General features: G+C 43.8%; 1 protein-coding gene across 1 annotated transcript; it reads right to left on the bottom strand.

Annotated features, from left to right (window-relative positions):
- Positions 1-1,067: 1,067 nt before the first annotated feature.
- Positions 1,068-1,895, bottom strand: LOC132497401 (glycine cleavage system H protein, mitochondrial). The gene has a single exon (XM_060110546.1). It carries the CDS (start codon positions 1,893-1,895, stop codon positions 1,374-1,376), a length of 522 nt encoding a protein of 173 aa, XP_059966529.1. The 3' UTR covers positions 1,068-1,373.
- Between the last annotated feature and the right edge of the window lie 21,839 nt (positions 1,896-23,734).

Genomic DNA, 23,734 nt, shown 5'->3' with positions numbered 1-23,734 from the left:
AAATTAAGCTGAATTGCTCTTACAGGTTAATGGAATAATCAGGATAGTAACTGTGCTTTATCTACTCTGTCATATTCAGTTTTAAAAATGTTTTTTCTTCCAGTTTTATTGAGGTATAATTGACATACAGCACTGTATAAATTTAAGGTGGATGGCCTAATAATTTGGCTTACATACTTCATGAAATGATTACACAACAAATTTAGTGAACATCTATTATCTCATACAAAATAAAAGAAAAAAATCTCTTTTCCTTGTGATGAGAACTCTTAGGATTTACTCTTTTAACAAGTTTCATATATTTTCCCCCCAAATCAGTTAAGATTGCTAAAATCTGTGGGTGGACATTTTCCTTGTTTTTCATTTACTAAGTTGTCTTTTATTTAAGAAAATGCAATTTCCTTCTTAAGCCTACAGACCACCTTGTTAAGTTTCTTTCATGCATGTATGTGTCTGTGAAGGGAGTCGTCCTCATGTTTCCGGGCATTTCTAATTTATTTACAACCCGATTTAGTTCTATGGAGCATACACCCAAATGGGGAACATCAGAAACTAGTAAGAGGTTTCCACCATATTTTACCATTATTTTGAGGAAACTGTTTCTTCTAATATTTCTTAGAAAGTTGTGGTTTAGAGCAAAGAAATCTTATTACACCTGTTTTTCTCTCTCTACTCTAACAATAACTAACAGAAGCTAGAAAGCACCTAAAATTCCTTCTTCTAGAAACCTCATCATGCTATCAATTTCTAGAAAATGCTTACAATTCTGAGACTTCAATAGCTTTGGCAGCAAGAACACATAAAATGAGCACACAGTCTGAATGCCAAAATATTACTGAAAGTCTTAGTTTAAGAAGTTGAATATTTTATTATTAAACTGTTTCTTATTTTCCTGCAAGGCTGTTGCTTCACTGTATAAAAATAGCACCAGCAAACACAGTATATTGCAAAATTAAAATAGTAATGTTCTTCACTGGACACTATACAACTAACAAACTTTTCTCCACTGTCATTTATTTCCAGTGGCAAGTTCATTGAGTATTTTGACCCAAATCCACGGATGGCGGTAAGCAAGTTACAATACTATATAAGGTTAAGATAACAATGTTATCCTTGAATTAATTTTTATAACTAGTTTTACCACAGATAATTTCAGGAATTCTGAGTATTATAACTGGAGACTAGCCTAAAAATCACAGGGTGTTGTGAAAAAGATGCATGGTGTTTATGTGAAATCATTAGGAAGTTAAGGGGTATTTTCTTCAGGCAACATTGTTGCTAAAAGTTGCTTTTTAAAAATCTATCCACCACTAATTTAAGACAACTATACTAGATTAAGTTGTTTCCAACTAGTTTATTTAGGGGTTCCATTTTCACTCCTCAATAGATTTTATGTATTTCTCATATGCTTCTTCACTCATTAGTTCATCTAGTTCTGAAGGGTTACTGAGTGTCATCTTGATCAGCCAACCATCTTCATAACAAGATTTGTTGACAAGTCCTGGATTTTCTGCTAGAGCTTCATTAATTTCAGTTACTTCTCCTGATAGAGGAGAATAGAGTTCACTAGCAGCTTTCACACTTTCCAAAGCACCAAATTCCTCTTGTTTGTTCAATTTTGTCCCAACTTCAGGCAGACTACAGTAAACAACATCTCCCAAAGCTTCCTGTGCAAAACTGCTGATTCCCACTGTTCCAACACCGTTTTCTGTTGTTACCCATTCATGTTTGTCTGTGAATTTACGACCCGACAACAGAACGGGGCCGGTGCACAGCGGCCGGACGGCGCCCGCCCGCAGTCCCCAGGGCCACGGCGGGCAGGGCGCGTTGGGCGCAGAGATGGCGCGCAGGCTGCAGACCGCGGCCCGCACGCTCCGCGCCACTCGCAGCGCCATGTTCGCTGAAAGTCTTAGTTTAAGTCATTAAATTTTTATTCATATTTTAAGATAACTGATTGCTATTGAAATGCAATCAAAACTGAAAATAAAGGTAAGATGTTTCTAATTCCCACTAAAAATGGAGAAAACACAATACCTTGGAATCTAGAAATTACAGTGTTTGCTTTTGCTATATATCTGGGGAAGCAAGAGCCCCCACACACACTTAAAACACTCAGAAATTAATTAAAACTGAATGATTTATCACTATCTCACTTTTTATCATCAGCATTAATTCAAATGGGTGAAAAAGAAAACCTTAAAAATGAAATATGAAGTACTATAAAATACGGATGATTGAAAAATAATTGGGGGATAGAGAAATATTTTCTAAATACGCCACAAAATGTTTAAGCAAATTTGGAAAACTTTTGGCAAAATATGTGACAAATATAAGGTTAATATCAGTTATACACAATGAACTCTTTACCTGTTAACAAGAAAAAGCAGTCTGTGCTTCCACTGCAGGGGGCACAGGTTTGATCCCTGGTTGGGGAACTGAGATCCTACATGCCGCGCTGTGCAGCGCCCCCCACCAGAAGAAGGCAGAAAAGAAAAAATTGGCAAGGGGTATAAGCAGGCAATTTCACAAAAGACATAACCAATGATAATCACATTTATATACTTATTACTGAGAGAAATAACTTTAATAATCTAAGAATGCAAATGAAACGTCATTATTTCTATCATATTGTTAGAAATGAAAAATTGACAAAAGACTGAAAAGAAGTAGAGAAATGGGACTTCCCTGGTGGTCCAGTGGGTGGCTAAGAATCCGCCTGCCAGTGCAGGGGACATGGGTTTGATCCCTTGTCCAGGAAGATCCCACATGCCACAGAGCAACTAAGCCCATGTGCCACAACTGCTGAAGTTCGCACACTCTGGGACCTGCGTGCTGCAACTACTGAGCCCACATGCTGCAACTACTGAAGCCTGCGTGCCTAGAGCCTGTGCTTTGCAACAAGAGAAGCCACTGAAATGAGAAGCCCACGCACTACAATGAAGAGTAGCCCCGGCTTGCCATAACTGGAGAAAGCATGCGTGCAGCAATGAAGACCCAGTGCAGCCAACAAAAAAGGAGAGAAATGAATGTTATCATGTGTTTATTGATTGCGGTTGAAATTTATCTAACCTTTCTAGGTCCCAGTTGTGTAATACACACCAAAATTTAAACTATGCATTTTCATCGACCCCTCATCTCAGTTTTTGTAAATTATTTCTCACAAGTGCAAAGATATACACATGAATGTTTGTTATTATTTTAATTTTTCTTCTGCTTTTATTTTTATTAAAATTATCCATGCACATAATTTTAAGAGTGAAATAGTTCTACAAGGCTTGTTACTAAAAACAGCAACCCCTGATCAACCCTACCTATCTCCTGCTCCCCAGATACTTCCAACACTTTTAGTCAATTATTTCAGTATTCATCTTCATAATTTTTAATAAGTTGTATGTTTAGTTTTTGAGTTTTCAGTTTTAGGAATTATCAGTTGATTTCCCAGTAGTGGGTGAGGCCATAACTCTCTCTCACAGCCCAGTCAAGAATTCACACACACTTCTTGCCCCCATTCTCCCAATACAGTTTAGTGTGGATCAATACTAAGTATGTACAGTATTATTACCATATAAATGTTAATCATAACATAGCCATATGGTATAATGTGATAAATTTTCATTCTCTGTACAAAATTTGCTTTTTCTGTTAATAATTGTCCCTTCACCTCTTCATTTTCTGTGTACTTACACCACTTCATCTCAAACTTGTTTTTCAATTTTGTATTTCAGCAGTTCAAGGGAAACTCATCACATGAACACTTCGGGGGAATAGTGGGGTGTCCTAAACATTCTGCTACAGATATTGGTCACATAGTAAGTTCTCTCGGGGGAGAGAGCTGTGGTCCAGATTAGGGGATTCAGTCTTTCGATTTCCAGCTAGTAAATTATTTCGCCTCTCTGAGCCCCAGTGTCTTCATCTGAGAGGTGGTGATAACAGCAGAACCTACACTTTAGTTTTATTCTAAAGAATAATGATTAAATGAGTAGCAGTGTTCAGCACGAAGTAAATACTTATTAAGAGCTGTTTTAAATTATTCTATGAGAGTAAAAGTAGTAGGAATTTAGGAGGTTAATTTCCATCCAGAAATTTATTACTTAGTTTTCCCTTAATTTTTTCCCTGATTCAGCAATACATATTCATCAATAGAAAATTCGAAAAGTACACTATAGTGTAAAGAAGCACAAAAGAAAATCTCTCATAATCCCACCATACGAGGCAACTGCAGTTAACGTTTTGGCATATTTTGTACCAGTTTTTTTTTTTAATAGAAAAATTTTAAATAATATACATGCTTATGATTTTACTGCTTTAGAGCATTTTGAATTCTGCTTTTTTCCCCGTGGCTTGACATTACATTAAAAACATTTCTAACATCACTTAAAAATCCTTACTAGCATTTCTTAAGAATGAAAATTGCATAGTATTTTACTATCTTTGTTATAGAGTGACAAACCGCCTCCATTTGCCTTGGCCTGGAGAGGGTTCTCGGGACACAGAACTTTAATTGGGGAGTCCAGGGCAAACCAGGATTGAGTTGGTTATCCTACTTTTACACAACCTTTTAATTGGATAATTAGGCTTTGTCCATTTTTTAACCTTATAAACAGCACTGATGTAATCTTTTTTAGCATTTAATGGTCTTTAAAGTTGTTTTTATAATAACTGCTCTTTTCCCAATCCTTGAGGGCAAAAAATCATCTTTGGCTAGATTTTTTTGTTTAACCCAGTTATGTAGATGCTCAATAAATATGGTACTAGGACTTCCCTGGTGGTGCAGTGGTTAAGAATCTGCCTACCAGTGCAGGGGACACAGGTTTGAGCCCTGGTCCGGGAAGATCCCGCATGCCGCGGAGCAACTAAGCCCGTGGGCCACAACTATTTAGCTTACACTCTAGAGCCCTCAAGCCACAACTACTGAGCCCGCGTGCTGCAACTACTGAAGCCCACTTGCCTAGAGCCTGTGCTCCAAACCAAGAGAAGCCACCCCAGTGAGAAGCCCGCACACTGCAACAAAGAGTGAAGAGTAGCCCCTGCTCGCCACAACTAGAGAAAGCCTGCGCACAGCAACAAAGACCCAACGCAGCCAAATAAATAAATAAATATTGTACTAACCAATGGAACGACTAACTTTTTTTTTTTTTTTTTTTTTGGCAGTACGCGGGCCTCTCACTGCTGTGGCCCCTCCCGCTGCAGAGCACAGGCTCCGGACGCGCAGGCTCAGCGGCCATGGCTCACGGGCCCAGCCACTCTGCAGCACGTGGGATCTTCCCAGACTGAGGCACGAACCTGCATCCCCTGCATCGGCAGGCGGACCCCCAACCACTGCACCACCAGGGAAGCCCTGACTGACTCTCTTTAGTGTTGTTGTAGGTTGCATTGTGTCTCCCCGCCCCTCCCCCCAAAAAAGACATGTTGAAGTCCTAATCCCTGGTGCCTGTGAATATGACCTTATTTGGAAATAGGGTCTTTGTAGATATAATTAAGATGTAAATTAAGATGTGGTCAGAGTGGATTAGGGTGGGCCTTAATTCCAGTATGTCTGGTGTCTATATAAGAAGAGGAGAGACACAGAGACAGACCCACAGGGAGGAGAAAACTATGTGAAGACACAGACACACAGAAGGAAGATGGTCATGTGACTGGAGGCAGAGATTGGAGTGATGCAGCTGCACACCTGGTGCTGCCGTAACAAAATTCTATAGACTGGGTAGCTATATACAGCAGAAATTTATTTCTCACATTTCTGGAGGCTGGAAGTCTAAGATCAGGGAGCCAGCATGGTTCAGTGAAGACTTTTTCTGGGTCTCAGACTTGTTATATCCTCACATGGTGGAAGGGGCTTGGATCTCTCTGGAGTCTCTTTTATAAGACAATAATTCCATTCATGAGAGTTCCACCCTCAGGATGGATGCACCTGCCAAAGTCCCCACCTTTAATAACATTGCCTTCAGGGGTTAGGATTTCATTGTATATGGATTTTGAGGGAGACAAACATTCTGCCCATGGCATCAAGGAACACCAAGGATTGCTGGCAGTTTCCAGAAGTTAGGAGAGCGAGCATGGTCCTGCTGAGACCACAATCTCAAATTTCTAGGCTGCGGAACTCTGGGAGAATACATTTCTGTGGGTTTACACCCCTCAGTTTGTGGTAGTTTGTTATGGCAGTCCTAGGAAACTAATCCAGGTGGCTTGGGTGAAAATGGAGGAGAGGAATGTCAGCAGATTTGGTGTCTGGTGAGGGCCTGTCTCCTGGTTCAGAGATGGACAACGGTCTTCCAGCTATGTCCTAACATGACAGAAGGGAGGGGAGGCTGCTAGAGGCCTCTTTTTATTTTTTTGCGGTACTTGGGCCTCTCACTGTTGTGGCCTCTCCCGCTGCGGAGCACAGGCTCCGGACGCGCAGGCTCAGCGGCCATGGCTCACGGGCCCAGCCGCTCCGCGGCATGTGGGATCCTCCTGGACCGGGGCACGAACCCGTGTCCCCTGCATCGGCAGGCGGACTCTCAACCACTGCGCCACCAGGGACGCCCTAGAGGCCTCTTTTATAAGGGCACTAATCCCATTCATGAGGGCTCCACCCTCCTAATAACATCACAGTGGGGAAAATAGGTTTCAACAGATGAATTTGAGGAGGGACAAACATTCAATCTATAGCACTTGGTAGTTTCCATTTCCTCCTTTGCTCCTGGCTGTTGCTCCAAATGTGCCTCACGTCTGCCCTCCTTTGTGAAGTGGCCCTTCCTGAAGTGAGGACAAAAACTAATCAACTTCCTGTATTACACTTTTTAATATTCTAAATGATTTATGACTTTTTCCTCTGGATGTTCCCTTATATTAATTATGAAGACTCCTTAAATATTGCTAAACTTATGGTTTTGTATTTCATGAGTGGTCATAAATTGATGGGTCTGATGGGTATTGGTCATATTCTGGAAGCTTTTCTCAAACAGCAGTGGCCATTTCTATTTAGATAAATTCTATGAGCATCTTCTTGCTTTCCCTGGGAACATCTGAGGTACCTCATGCTCACATCTTGATTTAGGAGCCTTAATAAAAGTTAATATGTTAGACCCATCTTTAAGACTTTGATGAAAACACATTAGATAAGTAGACAATGGGGGCTATTTTGCCTCATGCTTATTCCCCAATTAATCAACAGTAAAAGTCCTGCCCTTCCCCCACCTCACTCTCAGGGTTGGAGACCACCTAGGGTTACCCACTTCGACATTTGAATCTGGCTAATTCTCTGATAGTTATATACATAGAAATGCCCCGAACACAGTTTGGCCTCATTTTTGTGGTCTGCTTTAATTTTTTAACAGAACATTAAGAGAAGAAGGTATTTCAAGAATTGTGGTCAAGACCTTTGCCTTAGAACATCTGAGAACATAAATCATCCAAGGCGTGTGGTGGTCCATTCTATTTTTAGTGCTCTCTAGGGATGGAGATTACGGAACTTTCCTTAGTTGCCGATTCTAGTGTTAAATGACTATTATAGTTAGTAGATCTTCTTTGAGTCTTCTTACCATCTTTGTAGAATCTAAAGGTTTTTTTTTTCCTTTACTAATGCTTTAATTTCAAAATTATAGTTTTGTAACTTTGGAATAGTAGAGTTCGTGATTGAAGTTTGAGGAGAAGGCAGGAGAAACAAAACCACTTGGGAGGAACATTAGTTACCTTATATTCTTAGAATATTGTGATTTGGATTTCTGTTTCTAGAGAACAATCGTAGATTAGAGCTTCAGTTGTTTAGGAATTCCTGCCAGTCTTTAAAACAGCACGCGTTAAACATAAATGGTTCTCAGAGACAACAAAAACAAGAGTACATGCCAAGAGTACATGGCCTTCTCTGGTGAAGTCCATTATGTTTTAAAACCAACAGACTCTTTTGTAACATATGTTCTTGTAATGTACTCCCTGATAGAGCCAACCTAGGATGTGCAAAGAGAAATTTTAAAAAACAGCTGTGGGACTTCCCTGGTTGCGCAGTGGTTAAGAATCCGCCTACCAATGCAGGGGTCACGGGTTCGATCCGTGGTCTGGAAAGATCCCACATGCTGCGGAGCAACTAAGCCCCTGAGCCACAACTACTGAGCCCACGTGCTGCAACTACTGAAGCCCGCGCACCTAGAGCCTGTGCTCTGCAACAACAGAAGCTACCGCAACGAGAAGCCTGCACGTGGCAACAAAGAGTAGCCCCGGCTCGCAGCAACTAGAGAAAGCCCACGCACAGCACCGAAGAACCAACATAACCAAAATAAATAAATAAATAAAAATAAAAAGCAGCTGTATTATCATTTGTCAGTTAATGGATTATGCAAAGTCTTATCCAATCAGGATTGTGGGGGGAAATGCCTTAGTCTCAGCTGATCAAAATAATAACATCAATCAATAGTAACTTGTGTGATAGTCAAGATGCCCATTCTTCCCCAGGAGGAGTAGATAAGCAGCTCCCGTGTACATAGACCAACACTATCTTCCAAGCTGAACTCAAAGGTAGGATCTTCCCTGTGTACTGTACACATCATAACACTTCTCCCTCAACCCCATTCAATACTGCAGTCTGCATCTTCCAAGAAAAGAGATATTCTTCTACTCAACCACAATACTATTGGCACATCCAAGGACACTAACATTTACTTAATAGCTGTCATCTAGTATATAATCTATATTTACATTTCTCCAATTGTTCCCCAGATACTTTTTATACGGTGTTTTCTTCCCCTGATCATCTAGAATCCCATGAAGGTTCACATGTTACATATGATTATTCTGACTTATTCTTTAAAAAAAATTTTTTTTGGCTCCGTTGGGTCTTCGTTGCTGCGCGTGGGCTTTCTCTAGTTGTGGCGAGCGGGGGCTACTCTTCGTCACGGTGCATGGGCTTCTCATTGCTGTGGCTTCTCTTGTTGCGGAGCATGGGGTCTAGGCACATGGGCTCTAGGCACATGGGCTTCAGTAGTTGTGGCCCGCGGGCTTAGCTGCTCCATGTCATGTGGGATCTTCCCGGACCAGGGATCGAACCCGTGTCGCCTGCATTGGCAGGTGGATTCTTAACCACTGTGCCAACAAGGAAGTCCCATATTCTGATTTATTCTTAAAATCAAAATGAGTTTAAGCAAATTGTTTTGCCCATGATTGGGAGTCTCTTGGTGAACCCCTTGACTTTTTCTGAGATAGGAGCTCCTTGGGTTTGGAAATAAAAGCATTATTATATTTTGGTGGCAAGAGAACTGGGCTGAGCCTTAAGCGTCCTGGATTCCAGGTCTTGTCCTACAACTAATTATCTGCACAAGTTCAGGTTAGTGACCTTGTCCTTCTGGCCCTCATTTTGTTACCTGGAAGAGCTGTGTGGTATGATAAGAAAAACAAACGAGTTTAAAGACCTAGTTTCAGTCTTGGTTCTGTACTAATTGTGTGACTTTGAGCGCACCCCCCTGCCTTCCCATTCATTTATGAACTGATTTGAGAAATTTGCTTTGAGCGCTTACCAGGGGGCCATGTGACCATGACAGGTTCAGTCCCTGTCCTCGCAGAGCTCAGAATGCCATTCAGGAGGCAGACATGATATACATAGTCGTATCAGTGAGTCATTAATTTCAGCTCTGGCAAGTTAAAACACTCAGAGGAGTGCTGTTGACGGAGAGTCACGGGGAGACCTCCTCTAGATGGGGGCCACGGAGGGTGAAGGAAAGGAAGGGGAAAACCCCAGGTAGGCTTCTCACAGGAAGTGACTTTTAAGTTGACACGAGACGGATGAGTGGGTGTTGACCAGGTAAGTTTGGGGGAGTTTTCCCTCTTTGTGAATCAGTTTTTCTTTTTCAATTTAGAAAAAAGAAAACAGATGTAGCAGAGATTGCTGGGGGTACCCCAGCAGATGCTCGATCCTTCTTCCTTGTCAGAGAACCCCTGTGTTACTCATGGTACTGACATTGCCAGAAACCTTTGCACCTTCTCGTGGCCTTGTGATGAATTCTGGAAATTGGAATTCTGGCCACTTCTGGGGTGCATTCTTATAGAGAGGTGATATACCCCTTCATCCCACCTTCCTCTGCCCTGTGGCTTGTAACAAGGACTTAGTAGTGAGCGTTCTTTGGCTATGTGTGCAGGGCAACATCTAGGGGTAGCATAGTGGTGACTCGGGCCACCCCACCATTCCTAACTGTCTATAGTTGTGCTTATATCTAAGGGAGAAATATTCATCTTTTATTTTTGGCCGCATCGTGCAGCTTGCGGGACCTTAGTTGCCCAACCAGGGATGGAATCTTGGCCCACAGCAGTGAAAGCGTGGAGTCCTAACCACTGGACCACCAGGGAATTCCCAGAGGGAGAAATAAACTACCATCTTGTTTAAGCCATTTTGGACTAGTTGAAATGGAGCTCTATTATACGAAGTTGAACTTAAATTGTAAGCAATACAGTGTGCCTATCAGAACATTCACATTAAATAAAAGAATATAATGAAAAGTAATGCTTATTGCCTACATGCCTCAGAGTTGCTTTTAAGCATCAGAATAATCAGAGTTGAACATCAGACTTCAAGTGTGAAGTGACTAGTCTCTAAAAGATTAGGACCTGGGACTTCCCTGGGGGTCCAGTGGAAGGCTCCACACTGCTACTGCAGGGGGCACGGGTTCGATCCCTGGTTGGTGAACTAAGATCCCGAAAGCTGTGTGGTGCGGCCGAAAGAAGAAAAAAGAAAAAAGGATTAGGACCAAACTCTCCTTTGCTATGATTGCACCTTCATCAATGTATTTGGGGGCATCCACCCCTCACCTGGTGAAAGGCCAGTTCATAGTGCTGACTTTTTGCATTGCTCTATGACATCTAAGGTCACTTCAAAACCCACCTCCAGGGACTTCCCTGGTGGCAGAGTGGTTAAGAATCTGCCTGCCAATGCAGGGGACACGGGTTCGAACCCTGGTCCGGGAAGATCCCACATGCCACGAAGCAACTAAGCCTGTGTGCCACAACTACTGAGCCTGCACTCTAGAGCCCGCGAGCTGCAACTACTGAGCCTGCGTGCCACAACTACTGAAGCCCACACGCCTAGAGCCCGTGCTCCACAACAAGAGAAGCCACCGCAATGAGAAGCCCACGCACCACAACAAAGAGTACCCCCACTCGCTGCAACTAGAGAAACCCCGTGCACAGCAATGAAGACCCAACACAGCCAAAAATAAATAAATAAATAAATTTATATTAAAAAAAAAAAAAACCCACTTCCATTGACTGAGCCATGTTGCAGGATTTCTGGCCCAGAGCTCTCGTTTGATAACAGCAGATGTGACCTCGGCTGCACATCCTGCCACGCCCCTTACAGGACACTACCCGCCCCCCACCCCCACCCACTGGCCAAATCTTCATTAGATGAATGACTTTTGTAGAGAAATCATTCTGGTGATTCTTCATTTTTACTATTATTTCACACTATAAACCAAAGCATCAACATGAATACCAGAAAAGTTAAACACACTGAAGAACACACAGGTATGACTCATGGATCCTCTTGTGAGCAGCTTGTCCGTTCATGGTGTCAGTGTTTATCAGCATTGTGGGAAACACCCAAATGTCACCCGAGTGTTAAACTGATACACACACACACACACACACACACCATGCCATCTATTTCTCTGGAGTGTAACTGGGTTCACAGGGGATTAAGGCTCTTCATATAAATGAATAGATTATGTGTTGCATTGTCATAAAATCATTCATAGCTGGGTAGGGCCCCAAGCTTACCTGGCACCATTTTCATTACAGCTCAAGGGATTCATCCTGTGTTAGGGAAAAGCAAGATGGAGAGTTGAATGCAGAATCTCATAAGTGGATCTGTGCTCTGGCTTAGTTGATTCTGAAAAGAATCAGTCAAATAAAAGCAGTGCATTAGAGAATATTATTTTAAGCAAAAGATTTTATGAAATAACATCAATCCATTGACCATAAATAATTGGTCTGTTGAGCGCTCCATTACTATTTATTGAACACTGGTAGAGTGAGGGGGCCTGTTGTCAGGGAAACAGAAGAATGGGGTCACCACAATGCCTAAACATCTTCTAGTGGTCATTTCCAGTAGGGCCCAAAGTCTTTCCTGTAAAACCATTGTTTTCGAATATTTGCTTAGAATTACATTAAAGTAGACAATTTAAGAATAGCAGCAAAAAGAGGGATTTGATCTCAGTTCTGCTTGTAGCCCCCATCGCCCGTTCCCCATGGTATGCAAGGCCCTTACAGTCTAGTGCCTGCCTCTCGCTGTGGCCCTGTATCTCACCGCCCCCCTCCTCTCTCTACTCTTCAGCTGAGCTTAACAATAGCTCTCTGTGCCTTTCCACTAGTCACTGGCTCTTCTTGGAATGCTTCTGCTCTTTTTTTTTTTTTTGCCTTAATACCTTCTCATTCTTCAAAACTGAACATAGTTTATACCCCAAAGAACTGAAAGCAGGGTCTTGAAGAAGTATTTATCCACCCATGTTCATGGTAGCATTATTCACAATAGCCAAAGGTGGAAGCAACCCAAGTGCCCATTGACGGATGAATGGATAAAACAAAATATGGTCTATACAATTGTCCGTCAGCATCCACTGGGGTTGGTTCCAGGAGCACCCCTGACCCCCACCAATACAATACCAAAATCCTCTGATGCTCTAGTTTCTTAAATAAAGTGGCATAGTATTTGCACATGACCTATGTACAGCCTCCCGTATACTTTAAATCATCTCTGGATTACTTATAATACTTAATACAATATACATGCTATATAAATAGTTGCTGCTGCACAGAAAATTCAAGTTCTGATTTTTGGAACTTTCTGGAAGTTAAAAGAATTTTTTTTCACTCCACAGTTGGTTGGACCCTCAGATGCAGAATTCATGGATACAGAGGGCCAACTGTATGTATAATGAAATGTTATTCAGCCATAAAAAAGAAGGAAAATTTGACATATACTACAACACAGATGAATCTTAAGGACATTATGCTAAGTGAAATTAGCCAGTCACAAAAGGGCAAATATTAATACTATATGATGCCATTCACATGAAGAGGTTAGAGTAGTCACATTATACTGACAGAAAGGAGAATGGTGGTTGTCTCAGGCTAGGGAGAGGGAAGACAGGCAGTTAGTGTTTAATGGGCACTGAGTTTCAGTTTGGGAAGATGGGAAAAGTTCTGGAGATGGATGGTGGTGATGGTGGCACAACAATGTGAGTGTATGTCATGCCGCTGAACTAAACACTGAAAATGGTAAATTTTACATTGTGTTTGTTTTAGCACAATTAAAATAAATTAATTCAAAAAGACTTAATACAGGGCTTCCCTGGTGGCGCAGTGGTTGAGAGTCCACCTGCCGATGCAGGGGACACGGGTTCGTGCCCCGGTCCAGGAGGATCTCACATGCCGCGGAGCGGCTGGGCCCGTGAGCCATGGCCGCTGAGCCTGCGCGTCCGGAGCCTGTGCTCCGCAACGGGAGAGGCCACAACAGTGAGAGGCCCGCGTACCGCAAAAAAAAAAAGACTTAATACAGACATATCTGACCCCCTCAGTCTGGGATGGGTGTTCCTCCTACTTGACCCCAGAGCACATGATACTATTTATTTATTTATTTTTGGCTGCGTCGGGTCTTAGCTGCAGCACGCAGGATCTTTAGTGGCAGTGTGCAGGCTCTTAGTTGTGACGTGTGGGCTTAGTTACCCAATCTTAGTTCCCAGGGATCGAACCCGAGTTCCCTGCACTGGAAGGCGGGTTCTTAACCACTGGACCACCAGGGAAGTCCCTCATGATACTATTTTTATTAATTTTTTTTCTTATTTATTTATTTATTTATTTATTTATTTTTTGCGGTACGCAGGGCTCTCACTGTTGTGGCCTCTCCCGTTGAGGAGCACAGGCTCCGGATGTGCAGGCTCAGCCACCATGGCTCACGGGCCCAGCCGCTCCGCGGCATGTGGGATCTTCCCGGACCAGGGCACGACACCGTGTCCCCTGAATCGGCAGGCGGACTCTCAACCACTGCGCCACCTGAGAAGCTCTATTTTTATTATTAAACCATGTCATGCTTTTTTTTGTTTTGTTTTTTGTTTTTTTTTTTTGCAGTACGTGGGCCTCTCACTGCTGTGGCCTCTCCCGCTGCGGAGCACAGGCTCCGGATGCGCAGGCTCAGCGGCCATGGCTCACGGGCCCAGCCGCTCCGCGGCATGTGGGATCCTCCCAGACCGGGGCACGAACCCACGTCCCCTGCATCGGCAGGCGGACTCTCAACCACTGCGCCACCAGGGAAGCCCCATGCTTTTTTTTATATTGTAGGGATGTAAGATATCAATAATGTAAAACCTTTACCATCTTACCCATGTAGTTATTGTTCAGTAAACAGCAGTTATTATAACATTTACCAATTGGATTATAACCTTTCTTACTAGTCTGTCTTTTTAGATCATAAAACCCTCGAAGACAGAAGCTGTCTCTTTAATCTATGTCTCCGAAGCCTATAGCAAGGTATCTGGCATATCGGTTCATCAAAAAACTAAATGAAGGTGAAACGGATAATTTTTTTTTTTTTTTAGTTTCTGCTTTATAACAAAGTGAATCAGTTATACATATACATATATCCCCATATCTCTTCCCTCTTGCGTCTCCCTCCCTCCCATCCTCCCTATCCTACCCCTCTAGGTGGTCACAAAGCACCGAGCTGATCACCCTGTGCTATGCGGCTGCTTCCCACTAGCTATCTATTTTACATTTGGTAGTGCATATATGTCCATGCCACTCTCTGATCTGCTCTCTTGATCCAACTTCCAGTTTTCAAGAAAACGGAACAGAGGACATCACAGGGATGCAAACTGAAAAATCTGCATTGTGGGAAGTTTTCTAGGAAAAGTTTCTTCGATTCATAAATTGCAGTGGGAAAAAAAGAAAAAAAACAGTTGGAGAGACAACGGATAAGAAGTGACAACCAAGCACAGTCTGTAAACCTTGTGTGGATTCTGATCCAAGCAAACAAACTGAACAAACATATGACATTTATGAGATAATTAAACGCTTACTGGATAGTTTATGAATGTGAAGGGCTTTATTTTTAATTTACTATTTGAAAAAAATTGTGGTAGAATACATATAACAATATAAAATTTACTATTTTAACCATTTTTCAGTTCATTATCCAGTTCAGTGGTGTTGAGTACATTCACATTGCTGTGCTACCTTCACTGCCATCCAGCCACAGAGCTCTTTTCATCTTGCAGAATTGCAACTGCACCCCATTTCCACCTCCTCTCAGCCCCTGGCCACCACCATTCCACTCTTGTCTCTATGAATTTACTACTCTAAGAACCTTATGTTAGTGGAATTATACAGAATTTGTCCTTTTGTGACTGGCTTATTTCACTCGGCACAGTGTCCTCAAGGTTCATCTATGTTGTAGCAGGTGTCAAAGGGTTTTTTTTTTTTTAGAGGCAGTAATTGTTTTGTGTTTTGTTTAAAAAAAAGAGGCCTTATCTTTTATTTTATTTTATTTATTTATTATTATTTTTTTTTTGCGGTACGCGGGTCTCTCACTGTTGTGGCCTCTCCCGTTGCGGAGCACAGGCTCTGGACGCGCAGGCTCAGCGGCCATGGCTCACGGGCCTAGCCGCTCCGCGGCACGTGGGATCTTCCCGGACCGGGGCACAAACCCGTGTCCCCTGCATTGGCAGGCGGACTCTCAACCACTGCGCCACCAGGGAAGCCCCGAGGCCTTATCTTTTAGAGATACACACTGAAATATTTATGGATGAAGTGATAGAAAGTCTGGGATTTGTTCCAACATAACCTGGTGGGGGACTTGCTGGGGGTACAGCTGAAATAAAATTAGCTGTAAGTTATTAATTGTTGCAGCTGGGTGATAGGTACATAGGGGACCATTATGTCTGTTTTGATCTATATTTGATATTTTTTATAATAAATTAGTTTTTTAAAAGTAGTATCTAGAAGGGAATGTGTGGATCATTTAACACTTCTGGCCCTCTGTGGCTCTCTGTTCTTTCTCAGTGAGGACATTTGTGGTCCAGGCGGGTGATGGCCTCTGTTCTCCGTCGGGCCAGGACTGGAGCCTGTGCAGAACTGCTTACAGGGTGCTCTGTGCCCAGTGATACACTGCAAAGGGTGCATATAAATCAGGCATCTCTTAGCTACTCTTGTTGATAGATTAATCTGGCTGCACTGTTAGAATCTGGGTAGGTGTTTAGAATCCAGACACAAAGTCAAGGGATTTGTCCTTGTGCTTGTTCCTTGTGTGCATGGATTTATTCAGCATCACCCGGCCGGCCCTTAGGCCTAGAGGGGCCTGTACTGGGGAATGAGAGGAGACCCTCCTGGTGAGCCCCATCTTGGGCTTGTCAACTGTCAGAGGGCCTTCAGCCCAGAGTAGAGGGGAGGGCTGAGGAAAAACAGTCTCATTGTGCTAAGCTGGGTGAGAGGCTGGCTCATCCTGCGGAATAGAAAGTACATTGCTTCCCTCTAGGAGTTGAATTAACTCTTTCAGGCCAATAGAATTAGTTCAGTAATGACTATCCTGTTGCCTTCGGGTTTTCCCAAATGGAGTTTTTAATGAGCTGCGTCCACCCCACGCTACCCATGCCACAATTCAACAGAATTGACTGGTAAACTCAGCCAACAACAGGTTTGACTAATGTCTTTTTCTCGGAATAGCCCAAGTGTTCTTGTGAAGGGATCAATTGCTGCCTTCAGAACCGAGAAGGCGCAACCTCATTAGAGGCTGCGGGTAGACGAGCCCTCTAATCTTCATTCATTTCCAGAGCAGGGATTGTAGTTTCTTGTACCACAGCCCATTCACGGGCCTTTTGTGTTCCTATCAAGTCTTAGTTCCTTGTTTCCAATTTGCTATATAATTTCTCTTCAGGCTTGTAGCTTCAGAGAAAAGGAGTAACAGTAAGCAAGTTTTAACTGACAGGTTTTGAAACCTGAAAGTTAAACATCTAGACAGGTTAGCAGCTGCATTGAAAACGCTTTAAAGAAGATTGCAGTTGAATTGATTTCCAGCTTTGCAGGTGGCAGTGTTTATAATTGAACGGCTCTGAAATGCGAAGGAAAGGTCTACTATTATTTGCAAAATATCTCATCTTCACATCCACAACCCCCAGCAGCACAGAAGGTTGGAGAAATAGGAAAAATAAGGATTAGTATTTTTTAATTAAAAGCCATCTTGGGAGGTTTTAAGGACTTCTCCCCACTTTCTTTTAAGCAGAAAAGTAGTGATGTTGCCTGCAACTGGCCTCTTAAAGAAAAGACAAGAGAATTGACACCTAGGTAGGCTGGTCAGTGGCTCCCACTTGAAAGATAAATTTGCTCTGTGAGATAGAGTGCCTTCGGTACCTTGGAAGAGATAATTAAACCAAATATTAGCCCGGAGTCTTGAAAGGGTTAACTCCTCTCTCAAGGCCACTCAGTTTACTTCTAGAGAACACGTGCTCCCCTCAGCCACTTCCCCCCACCCCAGGATGGAGCCCTTTGTTCCCTGGTCCTGAGCTGGGGCTGTGCAGCTGGACTCCCAAAGAATTAAGCAACTTCAGTGTCAAGCTCTCCTTGTGCAGTTACCCCAGGGAGTCTACAGTCTGTTGGATGTTAGCACACAGATTTGTACTTTGTGGCTGCTGTGTTAGTTAACTCAATAAAACAATCCATCCTTACAGCCAGGAGTGCATCTGCTATTCCTCAGGGCATCAACTTTGGAGGCAGGCACACTTGGGTTTGGATCCTGACCCTAACCTTTACTAGCTGGGTGACATAATTTAGAACCCTAAACTTGAGTTCCCTCTCTATAAAATGGGTTTGATAGGGAGCATCCATGGAGGAAGACTCAGTGAGTACTGTTGCTCAGGGCCTGGCTCTGGGTGAGTTCTCAATCCTTGTTAGCTTTTGTTACTGTTGTTTTTTTTGGTTTGTTTTTTGGTTTTTTTTTTTGCGGTACGCGGGCCTCTCACTGCTGTGGCCTCTCCCGTCGCGGAGCACAGGCTCTGGACGTGCAGGCCCGGCGGCCACGGCCCACGGGCCCAGCCGCTCCTCGGCATGTGGGATCCTCCCGGACGGGGGCACGAACCCGCGCCCCCCGCATCGGCAGGTGGACTCTCAACCACTGCGCCACCAGGGAAGCCCGTTACTGTTGTTATTATTGGGAGGTCCTTACCCTCTGGGCCCTGCCTCCTTCTCCCTCTGATGCAATTCTCTGTAACTCCTCTGTGAGGTCTCTACAGGTTCTCCCCCTACAGTGTTTCCAGCACAGCCTGTGGGTGCGTTTGTTATAGCCCTTTACCATATTGTATTGAAACTGCTTGTTTACCCCACCTTGCTGGTGGTTGTAGGCATTAAAGTAACAAACGTATGTGTCTGGCACAGGGGAGGCAATCAGTGAAGTGTAACTTCGTTTTACTTATTAAGTGTCTGGCTCACTAGGCACAATTTTATTCAAGAAATGCTCACTGAATGTCTACTGTAAGCAGCGATCTCATGGAACCCTTAAAACAATCCTAGGAAGTTGAGGAACTTCCCTGGTGGTCCAGTGGTAAAGAATCCGCCTTACAATGAAGGGGACGCTGGTTCGATCCTGGGCAGGGAACTAAGATCCCACATGTCCATGCGCCACAACTACTGAGCTCGAGCGCCTCAACTAGAGAGCCCTCGAGCTGCAAACTACAGAGCCCAGTGCCCTGGAGCCCGCACATCACAACTACAGAGAGAAAACCTGCATGCCACAACTAGAGAGAGGCCCACGTACCACAACTAAGATCCAATGCAGACAAAAAAAAACAACAACTAGGAAGTAGATACTATTATCTTCCCTGTTTCACAGCAGAGGAGGTGGTGGCTTGGAGTGGTCAAGTCAGCTGCCCAAAGCCAACTAGAAGGGAATAGGCCTGGGATTCGAACCGAAGATGGTGAGAGCTGGGACCATATGTTCTTTATCTTTGCATTCTTAGAAGCTAGCACAGGACTTCCCTGGTGGTGCAGTGATTAAGAATCCGCCTGCCAGTGCAGGGGACAGGGGTTCGAGCCCTGGTCGGGGAAGATCCCACATGCCGCGGAACAACTAAGCCCGTGTGCCACAAGTACTGAGCCTGTGCTCTAGAGCCCACGAGCCACAACTACTGAGCCCACACGCCTAGAGGCCGTGCTCCACAACAAAGAGAAGCCACAGCAATGAGACACCTGCGTGCCGCAAGGAAGACTCCTGGCAACTGTAGAAAGCCCACCCGCAACAATGAAAACCCAACACGGTCAAAAATAAATAAACAAACAAACAAACATATAAAAAAGAAGCTAGCACAACTCCTAACACCTGGTCAATGCACTGTAAATATTGAGTGGATGAACTGGAGTCAACTGTCACTCTTTGGCCTACCGAGCTAGAGAGGATGCCAGTGAGTCTTACTTAGTTCAGCTCTCTGGGCTGATCATTTGGCTGTTTGTTCTCAGATCCAGGCCTCATAATTCCCCTGATCTGCTCTGGACCATGCACAAAGGGCCGATCTACAGAGGCATTTCCCAGACTCCCTTGCCGACTGGCTTCCAGCTCAGTTCAGCCAACGCGAGGCTGCCCTGGGGGGGAGCCGCAGGGGTTGCAGCCTCTGCCAAAGATGCTGCCTAAAACAGAAACGAAGGGCGAAATTTCTCTGACATCTCCTTTCCTCCTGCTCCCTCAGTCTCCATCCAGTGCCCCCACTGACTGAAAGGGGCTGGATGCCAGGGGCAAGGGGGCCTGAGAGGTGGAGTTTGCGTGGGTCAGGTCCCCTGTGATGCAGAACAGAGAGGTGGTGAATAAAGCTGACAACCACCAGGGAAACTGTCCCTCCTTCTTTCTAGGTCAGAATTTCTTCCAATCAGGAACTTGACTCCGATACATATAGAAGGTCCTAAATTGGGAGAGGTTTTTTGGAAAGGGAAAGGGGGTGGGTAGGGGGCAGGGTGGGGAGCACAGACGTTTCTCTGGGTGTTCTATTATTGCCATACATTTTTTATTTGCTGGCTGATTGGGGCTTGTGGAACAAGTCAGAATGTAAAAAAGTCAAAGTGGTATGTGTTTTTAACTTTCACGATTAAAAAAAAAAAAATGCCGGGCTTCCCTGCTGGCGCAGTGGTTGAGAGTCCGCCTGCCGATGCAGGGGACACCGGTTCGTGCCCCGGTCCGGGAAGATCCCACATGCCACGGAGCGGCTGGGCCTGTGAGCCGTGGCCGCTGAGTCTGCGCGTACGGAGCCTGTGCTCCACAACGGGAGAGGCCACAACAGTGAGAGGCCCGCGTATCGCCAAAAAAAAAAAAAAAAAAGCTTTTACCTTGTGACAAATGGCCACTTATCCTGAAGATGTTGTATTCAGTTAAGACTCCCACTAGGGTGGTCATGGGAACATCGTTCATGAATTTGTGGCAGAATGAAACTCATCAATAGCTTGCTTAATAAATATAAGTTAAAAGGATATCCAATATCTGCCTTAAACCCACAAAGGAATATAAATTTGCAGCAAGAGATCAAAACTCTAATGAAGGCAGCAGCAGATGGCTTTAAAGACAATTCCCTGTTGCAATTTGATGATGAAAATCAGTCTTAACTGTGCATTTAATTTCTTCTGTGGGTTCAAAGCACATCCTTAAAGTTTCATCCGAACAAGGTTAATCATGATAGTCTTTGGAGCCTACAACGCTTCTGATGTTGGATAAAGTTAGTAAAAGATACTTGTGTGAATAAAAACGTTTTGCTTATTTTAAGTGAGGTGTTTCTTTTTTTTTTTTTAATTTTTATTTATTTATTTATTTATTTATATTTGGCTGTGTTGGGTCTTCGTTGCTGCACACGGGCTTTCTCTAGTTGTGGCGAGCGGGGGCTACTCTTCGTTGTGGTGCGCAGGCTTCTCATTGCGGTGGCTGCTCTTGTTGCGGAGCACGGGCTCTAGGTGCGCAGGCTTCAGTAGCTGTGGCACACGGGCTCAGTAGTTGTGGCTCACGGGCTCTAGAGCACAGGCTCAGTAGTTGGGGCACACGGGCTTAGCTGATCCGTGGCATGTGGGATCTTCCCGGACCAGGGCTGGAACCCGTGTCCCCTTCATTGGCAGGCGGACTCTTAACTACTGTGCCACCCGGGAAGCCCGAGGTGTTTCTTAAAAAAAAAAAAAAAAAAGAAAAAGAAGAAGAAGAACCTGATAAAATACCATCTTTGTAGAAATTCCTGAAGAAACTAATATGGGAAAAAATATGGGATTAGTGAGTACAAAGCATTCATTTGTAAAAAATACCTTTCTTATTCTCCACAAAACCCATGTTTCCATAGGAAAATTCTGTGCGAGTAAGGAAAGGAATCATTTTATATAAAAAAGAAATAAAAAAGGAAGAGCCACAACAAAACTCCTTCCTTGATGAGGTGGCCAAGATCTATTTAATGCAGGACAACATTTCAGAGGCCCATGGCAGGTCCATAAAACTTGTGCCCTCTTTCCTTCTTTTTTTCTCATTGATTTTACTTTTTGGCCTTCTCTGTGTCTTCCAAGATTGGCTTAAATTGTCAAATAGGCCATACTTTATGATGTTTACCTTTGATTCCACATACAACCCTGGTCCCACATCTTCTGTTCTTGCTTCCTCCTTATTTCTCTCCAGCTCTAAGCCTGAGGTTCTTTTTTTTTAAAAACTATTTATTTATTTTATTATTATTATTATTAATTTTTTTTTTTTTGCGGTACGCGTGCCTCTCACTGTTGTGGCCTCTCCCATTGCAGAGCACAGGCTCCGGACGTGCAGGCTCAGCGGCCATGGCTCACGGGCCCAGCTGCTCCATAGCATTTGGGATCCTCCCGGACAGGGGCACAAACCCGTGTCCCCTGCATCGGCAGGTGGACTCTCAACCACTGCGCCACCAGGGAAGCCCTTATTTATTTTATTATTTATTTATTTATCTAAGCTGCACCAGGTCTTAGTTGTGGCATGCTGAATCTTTTAGTTGTGGCATGCAGACTTCTTAGTTGTGGCATGCAGGCTTCTCAGTTGCAGCATGTGGACTCTTAGTTGCAGAATGCACACTCTTAGTTGTGTCATGTGAACTCTTAGTTATGGCATGTGGGATCTAGTTCCTGGACCAGGGATTGAACCCGGGTCCCCGGGTTCAATTGGAAGTCATTGGGAGTGAGGAGTCTTACCCACTGGACCACCAGGGAAGTCCCAAAGCCTGAGGTTCTTACATGTTACTGTGCGTAAGGATCAAATGAGAACTCGGGTTAAAAATTCAGATTCCTGGGCCCTGGTGCCCAGGATTCTCATTCAGTGATTCCGTGTTGAAGTCCAGGAATCTGGAGTTTCACCAAACACCTTAAGTATTTATGCTGTAGGTGTTGAGATATGCTGTCATGTTATTGGATAAGACGTGACCTTTTACCAGGGTATTTTCATTGTATTGAGGGAGGAAGGGATCTTTAATTGTGGACGTACAGGCATCAGCAATCCGTGTGCCTAGAGAGGTTCTAGGTGGAACACAGCTTCCTGGCAAATCCTGTTGTTGGGCCTGTAGTTTTTCTTGCTTTTCTTGCTGTTCCCCCTTTCCCCTGTAGCAGTTGGGGTGAGGAGGGCCCTCAGAGGTCAAAGGGAATCATCTGTCTCTGGTTTGAAATTCAAGGACTTGGCGAATCCATGACCCTTATTCTTTGGTAGACCACTTTCTAGCTTTGATAGGTTTTAAAATTTTAAGACAAGCTAAAAAATAATCAAAACCTGTACTCAGAACTTGCCTTACACATAAGAAGTTACTTCTGTAACATGAATGGAGGGGAATCGATTCTGGTTTCAAAGATGGTCCCCCACTATCTGTCAATGCACCTGAAAGCCTAACCATTACAAATGATGGCCTTTGGACCCTGGAAAATTGTTAGACCTCAAAAGTCTCGCTATTACAATGCACACACTTCTGGGTCAATAGTACTTTAAATTGGAGTCAGTGAGCATTTTGGTGATGGTCTAAGATGATTGGAATTGGGACCAAAAAGAATGCGGAGAGGATAGAAGAAAGAGTTTTGCTGGATGCTAGTTTTGCTTTCAGGTGAGAAAAATGTCAGCTCTTCCCCCTTCCTTTTACTCTAATCACTCATACTGTTAGCAAGTAAGAAAATTTAAGTTGCAGAAAAAAAAAAAAACAACAACCCCCCTGCAAAACAAAACAAAAAAATCAAACAAACCAAGTAGGAGTGGCTCTTTGGATGAATTCCAGACAACGGAAATAATTCCTACAACACTGCAAATCAATTCTCCAGACTCTGAATATACTGAGTAGTGGAAATGTCTTTTTACTGTATATGTTTTTTTGATAGCAATATTTAAGAAAGTAACAGTATACTTATGTCTGTATGACATAATACACATTGAAATCATTTAAAAATGGTACTTTAAAATGCTGAAGGTGAGGGCTTCCCTGGTGGCTCAGTGGTTAAGAATCCGCCTGCCAATGCAGGGGACACGGGTTGGAGCCCTGGTCCGGGAAGATCCCACGTGCCGCGGAACAACTAAGCCCGTGTGCCCCAACTACTGAGCCTGCGCTCTAGAGCCCGCGAGCCACAACTACTGAGCCCGCGTACCACAACTACTGAAGCCTGAGCTCTAGAGCCCGTGAGCCACAGCTACTGAGCCCACGTGCCACAACTATTGAGCCCGCGTGCCTAGAGCCCGTGCTCCGCAACAAAGAGAAGCCACCGCAATAAGAAGCCCGTGCACCGCAAT

The sequence above is a fragment of the Mesoplodon densirostris genome, chromosome 10 (genome assembly GCF_025265405.1).
Source record: "Mesoplodon densirostris isolate mMesDen1 chromosome 10, mMesDen1 primary haplotype, whole genome shotgun sequence".
Taxonomy (NCBI): domain Eukaryota; kingdom Metazoa; phylum Chordata; class Mammalia; order Artiodactyla; family Ziphiidae; genus Mesoplodon; species Mesoplodon densirostris.
The sequence above is the reverse complement of the archived record's forward strand: the minus strand, read 5'-3'. Positions and strand labels throughout refer to the sequence as shown.